Source organism: Anopheles cruzii, chromosome 3, assembly GCF_943734635.1.
Source record: "Anopheles cruzii chromosome 3, idAnoCruzAS_RS32_06, whole genome shotgun sequence".
NCBI lineage: Eukaryota > Metazoa > Arthropoda > Insecta > Diptera > Culicidae > Anopheles > Anopheles cruzii.
In genome coordinates this window covers 41,203,820-41,212,050 of record NC_069145.1, presented here as the reverse complement: position 1 = coordinate 41,212,050, position 8,231 = coordinate 41,203,820, and the positions used below count along the sequence as shown (strand labels likewise).

At 54.0% G+C, this 8,231-nt stretch overlaps 1 protein-coding gene across 1 annotated transcript in view; it reads right to left on the bottom strand.

The window, feature by feature from the left end:
• The window catches only part of LOC128270404 (proline-rich protein 36-like), a 2,814-nt gene extending 847 nt beyond the window's left edge, over positions 1-1,967 (bottom strand). The window contains exons 1-2 of the mRNA XM_053007804.1: positions 163-1,967; positions 9-111 (exon numbers count right to left, since the gene is read on the bottom strand). Coding sequence (XP_052863764.1) covers positions 9-111; positions 163-1,967 — 1,908 coding nt within the window. The remainder of the gene's footprint in view (positions 1-8; positions 112-162) is intronic.
• Positions 1,968-8,231: the final 6,264 nt, after the last annotated feature.

The following is an 8,231-nucleotide window of genomic DNA, read 5'->3' as shown; positions in this document are numbered from 1 at the left end:
TGTTGTTGTTGTTGTTGTTGCTGGTGTTGCTGGAAGTTTTTGCTGATGCTCCGGGCGATGACCTCGTGCACGGAAAGCATCGACTTGTTGGCGGTGCTGCTGCTGCTGCTGCTGGTGGAGGTGGCGGGGGTCGTGCTGCTGCTGGTGGAGGTGGCCGGGTGCGGAGTGTGACCGAGTTGGGGTCCTCCGGCCCCGGGCGGGGAATCGAGCGGCGGTTTGATGGTGCTCCGCAGGCTCATCGGGGTTGGTGGTGAGGAACCGGCTAGCAGCGGGTGGTGGTGTTGGTGCGGGTGGTGATGGGGATGTTGGCCCGAGCCGACCGAAAGGGCGGATAGCGGGGACAACGAGGAGGACAGGGACGAGGCGAGCGATGAGGGAGGGGCGGAGGCACCGGACGGGGGAGTCGACACCGAAGTCGGTGCCTGCGGGCTGGTGGCGGGGTGCAGGTGATGCTGAAGGTGGTTGCGGGGTCCGACGGACGGAGACGGAGTGGCCGCCGCGCCGACAAGGCTACTGAGGACGGCGGCGGCCGCGGCCGTCGGTGGCGACGGGCTGGTCAGCTGGTGGTGGTGGTGGTGATGGTGGTGGAGGTGATGGGACTGCAGCTGGTGGTGATGGCTCCGATCGAGGTCACCGTTTTTCGCGCCAGGCGGTGAGATGCCTGGTAGAGGGGCGGCGGAGGCGGCCTGGGCCGGTGGAGGAGGGTGCGGGGCCCCGGTACGGCCGTAGGACGGAATCTTCAGGATCACGGACTGCGGGTCGTCGCCCGAGCCGTCGTTCAGGTCGATCGACGACGCCAGCGACGCGGGGCCGATGGTGGTGGTGGTGGCGTTGGGGGTGGCAGCGTTGCGGGCGGTGGGGTCAGGCGTCCCGCCCGAGAGAGTGCGCAGCTTGCTGCCCTGCTGCAGCTGCTGCAGGAACGGCAGGTAGCACGGGTCGACGACGTTCGGCTGCGGGTGGTGATGAGGGTGGTGGAGGGCCGAGGTGGCGGGGGCTCCGTTCAGGGCCGCACTCAGGGACGGGGACTGCGCCATACCGTGCGTGCCATCGAGCGGCGAACAGTTGCTGAGGGCGGTGGGCGGAAGTGACGTGACGGCGGCCGCCGGGGCCACGATCGGCGGGGAGGCCCCGGGCGAGGGACCGTGGGCCGCCCCGCTCACCTTCTTGATCTGGTCCGCGAGCTGCTGCTGCTGCTCGATCAACTTGCGCAGCAGATCGGGCAGTTCCGCCAGGACCTGCTGCGTTTCGCCGGACGCTGGCGTCTGCGTGGCCGTGGCCGTCACCTGCAGCATCCGCTGGACCTGCAGCAGGAGGCTCGGGTCCAGGAGCGTCGAGTCGGCGGCAGCGGCCAATGGCGAAGGGGCCGCCTGCGGCGGTCCCACAGCGGCCTGCGGTCGGGCAGTGGCTCCTGGGGGCAGTGAGTGTGGCTGCTTTAGGGACGCGAGCGCTTCACCGCCGAGCTCCGGGGTGCCTCGCTGCGCGGGTGGCGTGGGCGGGGTCGGACTGGGCTCGTGGAGCCGCGGGACGCCACCGGCGGGGACACCGGGCCCGCCGCCGCCGTACATCTTGAGAAACATATCGGCCAGCACGGCCTGCGGCAGCTTGTCCAGCAGGTCGCTCCCGGCACTGTCGCCGTCGTCCTGCGAGTCCTTGCCGTCGTCGTCGTCCTCGAGCAGCGAGCCGCCGCCCCGCTTGTAACCGAGCGCCAACTTGTAGACCTTGTTGCGCAGCGTCGAGCGCGGGATGCCGTACTGCACCGCGGCCCGCCGTGTCCCGAGCCGCCCGCTCAGGATGTCCTGCAGGGCGCTCTGCAGACCGTCCTCCGTGTATGTCTTGCGGCCACCGATCGGCGACAGACGTGGTTTCGCCCTGCGGAAGAGAGACGAGGAAAGGAGTGAGTCGATCGCTTCAAACGAGAGCCTAGAATCTCGCAAAACTGTGACCTGATTGCCGCCGTCTGATGACATGATATGCCCACCGGAGCCTAGCGAGACGCATACGCTGCACACGACCGTGAGTTCGCACGGAGCCAAAAATCAAACTGACGGATAGGTTTGGACAGGGTCCATGCCTCAGATGCGGATGCCAGTACTGGGACTATGAAGGTTCTGGATAACCCCAACTTCGACCATCGCGACACGAGATGTAAGCGAAATAATTTCCTCAGGTTCTAGAATGACCTGTAGACTGTTAGCATCCTAGCGCGAATCTCCTCATTTATGTCGCTTGATGGTAGCACTGGTCATGGTCTGCACACCGAAATTGTATCTTCTTCTTCTTCTTATTTGGCTCTACAACCGCTGCGCGGTCTTGGCCTGCACCAGAGACAATGTTAATCTATGGTGCTCTCTCTAACATTTCATTTTTACGGGCGGGATTGTTAGCCCCGCGCCAACCCCCTATCACGCCGGTATCGGGAATCGAAACCATGGCCGGTTGAGTGACAACCGGTCCCGGGATTCGAACCCAGGCCAGTTGCGTGACAGCGAAGAGCACTACCGACTGCTCTATCAGCGGGGGTTCCGAAATTGTCTCAATCCCTATGTAAGCCTGAGTTACATCAGAGAGCCTCCAGAGAGATGATCTGGCTGGACTTGAAGTGGATGGTACGTGAGGCCCAGTCACTCAAGAGTCCCGGAGGGTTCGCTCTAGCGTCTCATACAATTCATACTCGTTCTCGGTTTAAGTCTCATACAATTTTACTCTGGCTATGCTGCCATATGCAGCCTTGAAATCGATGAAGAGACGGATATGAAACTCCATAATTTCTTCAAGAATCTACTCTATAAATTTCCATTGGAGTTCAACAAGTATTTGCGTCTTCTTTAGTTGGAAGACAGTCTGCAATGGGAAAGTAATGACCCTGTTCGATCACTGCTGTAGAGGTGCTTCAATTTCATTAAAGCATACCTCGTTGAAAAACTTTGAATGAAAAAGGTAGGTATACTCCAGTTCAGGTTCTGATGCTGTCACTGAGCACGGGCGTCAGTAGGTAAGTATCAAATTATCGTAGAAATTCTGTTGGGTAATTTACTGCTTCATCCTGATATACCACACTATCCATTGACATGAAAGTCATACCTTCTCTAAGTATTTCGCCCAGAGTACTGGAATTGTGGTAACCATAAGATTGGAGAAGTTTGTTGACAGCATGATAGAATTTGTTGACAAATCTTCTGGTATCGAATCGTTCTAAATTGTTTCGCGAACTGTGTGGCTCCTGATATGCATCCTTTTGCAATTTTAAACGCAAATTGTACGTAAGCTACAAGCAATATGCCAGCTGCAGTGGAACAGTCAAACCTACAAACAAACACACAAACATAGCGAAACAGATATAGCGGTGGCCGTTTTAAAAATGTCCAAAACCGCCATTAAGTGGTGTCCTTGGGTTGGGTTGACAGCTGGCGAGACGTGCAGTTTCTTGCCGTTGCTGCTCGACGACTCGAGGACCTTAAAGAATGGCACCCAAAACCTCCGATTCTTCTGTCGAAAAGGGCTTCAAACATCAAACGGAATTCGGGTTCAGCCAGGTTGGTAGGGTGTGTTTGGTACGGCACCGTCTACACCCCTTTCCACCCCCGGAGAGGACCCACCGAAGAGGAGGCTTTGCTGAGATCGCTTGACGTCGCGTTGGACTCGAAGCGCACCCGAAAAATGCCGTTTCTCCACATGATGCCTTCGGTTGCCGTCGTCGGAGGGAAAAGGAGCGCGCCGAGTGGAGTGAAGCGGAGGAACTTGAAGCTGGAACCCCGGAACAACAACAACAACAATGGTGGGAAAACGAAAAACGAAGACCTCAGCAAACGTGATTTTTCATTAATTTTCTGTCGGCGACAGAAAAATCCTTCCCGAGACTCGCACACACCCTGTCGGTTGGATGTGTGTTTGTGCGCCTTCACCCGTTTGCTCCCAGCCACCGGCACCACGTCCTTGAGAGGCCCGGTGACGGCGGCGTGACGAGTGGGACCCCCGTTCCCGCCCGGGCCCAGCCACAGATCTCGCCAACGCCAGCATCTTCCGCATCTTCAGCCGGCTATTTTTTCCCCTTTATGCAGTGTGCGTGGGTGGCGTGGATATGTCGCCCTTTAAGTGGGCTCCCTACGCCACCGCCGCCCCCACACACACCGCCGACGCCGCCGCTGTGGGATGAGGTTTGGTGTAAAAATTTTCGCCTGCCAGAAAACAAGAGCCACTCCGCGCCTCGGGACGGCCGCCTAGTGCCCGCGTGTGTGTGTGGAGAGCGTCTTCTTGGCAACGGCATGTGTTGCGCCGTGTGCCGGCGTGGGGTCTGTGTGTGTGTGTGGTGCAAGGACGAGGAGGTCGAGGAAGACGAAAAAACCCGTAAAAATGGCGCCAATCGTCGGCGGAACGGAGCCGACGGTACATGGTGACGAAAGCGACGAAAGGCCCGGAAGGACCTACCACTCCGTGGCGGCCGTCTTGAGGGGGGTGATGTGGTGGAAGGAAGGAAGGGTGCGGCGGCGGCGGCGCAAGGGGCGCACATCTTGACGGCAGTCAGGAGGCCACTTTGGACGCCCACTTGCCCTAATTCGGTGCAACAAAACTGCATCGCATAGCATCGCCTGCCTCACACACACGCCGATCCGTGGCCGGGGTGCCTAATCTTGCTCCAAGGAGTGTGAATATTCGAAACTCGTGCTCGGCCTCAGGATGTCGCCCGGTTTTAAATATGAAACATTTTTCGGTGTTCAAATTTTTGTGTGTGCAAAAGATGGCGTTGAGCTTATTGAGGCTTATTTTGAACTAATGTTTGTCCTTTTACCCTACATAGTGATATCGGACGGTTATTAAAAACATTGGACAAATTTAAACACATCAAAATGTCACCAATTCAAGCTCTTATCAACTTTGAAACATTTGCTTAATTTGTGTGTTATTTGTTATCCATCAAGCGCACTCGACGCGATTCTTTTCAAATGCGATTTTTTCAACAATTTAATAAATAAATACTAATATACCAGGTGAAGGTGAAAAAACTCATCATTTTGAGAAGAACTTTAAAATTTACTTATTCGAAGTAATCACCGTTTGATGCTACATATTTCGTCCACCTATACGGCGATGTGAAGTGAATATCACCGCAAATCATATGGTGCACTTTACCGTGTCTTTGAGCCCATTCTATTTATCGATTGACCTAGTGTTGTGTGGCTCATGGTGCACCAAACTCTGCTGGTCACACCACAAAAAAGGTTTTTTGCGTCCCCGGTTCTCAAAACCACTGGTGATCCGCCGCCGCAAAACCAACATCCTTTGGGGCTGGCTGTTAAAGAAGCATTCCACCAATGGTTTTGCGATTCTCCGATTGCATTTTGCGTAATTTGTCGCCCATTTTAAGAGCTTCTAGAACTTTCCAATGTCTGTTAAACTTTGGCAAATGACTGCTTGGAATACATTCAGTGTGCTGGCCCATTTTTGTTCTGTTAGGGATGGGTCTGCATCCAACCGCTTCTACAATTCCTTGTCTGAGAATCTTATCACTGACCCAAGATGGTTATTATCCTTTAAATCACTATTATTAAACTGCTGAAACTATCTCTCACATGTTTTCACCGTTAGAGAATGTTCACTATAAGATTATATAAGAAATCTCGTTCGGCCGCTTTTCTTCAAAATGTAAAAGTAGTGAACCCTGCAAAAGCCAACGAAGTTACATTATTTGAACAATCAAGTTATATAATTTTTTGCATACTGAGACCAACATATATTTTTTTGGGTTTCTAAGGCAAATGAAAAAAATGACGATATATTGAAGAGTGGAAAGTGGATTGCTGCTATTACGTTGTCTATTACCGAAATGTTGTCAAATACAATTAAAAATATTCAAAAAAGGGCCGCTATTTGTGTGTCTAATGGAGGCGGTCATTTGATTGATATTGTATTATGAGTGAATTATCATAAACGGCATTCTATACCCTAAATAAATCTTTGAATGGAGTAACAATCGAATGGCTGTCGTTTTGCATTCAACTAATTGTTGAATTAAAGTTCCATGTTGAAGTTGAATTAAAGTTGAATACTAAATAAAATTTACAATACACTTTGGTATAATGCAAATCCCGAAGAGGATGTCCAAAAGCCCCCAAAGTTGCTTAAGTCGAAGAAGACGTTCCAGTTGTCACAACCGCGCTCTCAACCACGGGGGACCTTGTGTCTTTTGAGTCACTGACCACGCAACACCAAACCAAACCGATACGACCGACAATCAATTCCATTTGAGCCACGGGACGGGCCATGGAATATAAACAGCCCGCGCGCTTGCTATCGCTCCACCCTATCTCGTCCGAAGGAAGTCCACCCGCCCGTCCGCCCGGACCCGTTGGAAGCCAATGGCCGCGCGAAGGATGCCGTTCCGTCGAGTGTGCGATGTGATAATTGCGTCATAAAACGGCTTCGGTTACTGACCAGCGCAACTCACGGCCGCCTCCGCCGTCGAAGGATCCGCCTTATCTGAAGGCAGCGGTAGCCTCGCAGCCGACGACCCCATCATCATCGGCGGCGTTGATTGTGTCCCACACACACACACACACACACACTCCATTGTGGGACTTTCATTTATGGGCTCTTGGGCACCGACGACACACACATCCTGCCACCAGGACACGCTCAGCAGTCGCAGTGTCCATTGTCGCGCGTGGAGCAAATTAGACGCGCCAAGATGCGACCGCCCCGAAAAAAAAAACACAGGAAGGAAAGGAGAACCGCAGTCGCATCCGCCACCCGTGGGGGGGTGGCCCGGGAAGACCGAGGGTGACGGCGGTGTCTAGACGTGTCGATTTTTGTGAGGCCTCTTGTTCGGCTGTTGGCCCAAATTCCGCCCCGGCATCGCGCGCACGGCACCGGACCGGGGAGCACCCGACGACACTCCACTTCACTCCCCCAGGCAGGGGGTGGCTCACGGTGAGGGGATTAGCGAAGCGGGCGTGAAATCGGGTTCAAGTGGTCGCGTCATTCCGGGAACTGCGCCTCGCGACTCGATTCTTCGTTTTCGGTGACGGCGCGCGGCGGTTGCGGTTGGGTTTTGGTTGCGGGGGGTGAGAATCGATGGATGGTTCCGCGACCACCGTAACCCACCACCGTCGCGGAAAGGGCCGACGACAGCAGCCCGGCGTCGGGCATAAACATTTCCTCGAAATCTCGTCTGCCAACGCGGTGTATTTGTTGCTCATCAGACTTTTGGGGGGACCCAGTGGGGACGAGGAGGAATCCGTGCCAAAAACAAAACAAAACCTCAAAAATTCTATCGAAAACGAACGGGGTAATTGGCACCCACTAGGTGGCACTGCAGCTGCACTTTGTTGCATCGCCGTGAAAGAAAGTGCATCGACAGCACAGGTGTTCGCGTTGCACCGCCTTGGATTGGATTTTCTGGTGAAGAAATTCGAATTTCACCACGTTGCCCACATGACCCCCGCGGAGGGGTACAGTTCAGCAGTTGGCGATTGGAGTTCCAAACCCTTCGCGGTCCGCAAATCGATCGCAAATCGGGCCACCGTTCGATCGAAGGCTGCTGAAGCGAGTCGTTGAAATGGCGCTCCGATCCCAAAATGGCCACTTCTAATTCCGGGCGGGTGTCCAAAAAAAGGCCCGAACCCAAAAACCAGTTTCTAAGCACGGTGTGCGCGAAAGAGACAGCCCGTGTGTGTGTGTGGCTGCGCGCGTGGATCTGCGTGTGTGGCACACAGAGGATAGATTTCGGGTACCAAACGGTCCTCGGCTTAGAGAGCGAGACCGAAGCGAGTTAGAGGGAGCGAGCAGGTGAAACCGGTTTTCGGTCGCCGTCTTCTTGGCCTCTTTTACCCCGAGGCTTCGTTGCTTAGAAAGTCGAGCCGAACGCCGAAATATTAGAAACGCCCCCCAAAAATTGGCTGGTGGCCATTTTTGAAGCCATTACTGGCCTTAGAATGCGCGAGCGGCCATGATGGATTTCTAAGCAAATGGTTCTAACACAACAAGCTGACCCATATGATCCTTCTTCGTGCGTTTGATTAGTTATTGAGTTCCACATAACGTAGGCCAATAAGTGGAGAAGCCGAAGTTTGAGGTAAACTCTTGTGACACCTCTTTGAGACATTTCTCTCCATGTTTAGGAAAGACTTCTTCATTCCGGATACTGTTGGCCAAGAAACTCTGTTGTGCTTGTTGCTACCAATCAACCTTTTAAATAAAAGTTCAAGCATCGAAAAATATTAAGCCGTTTTTGTTTT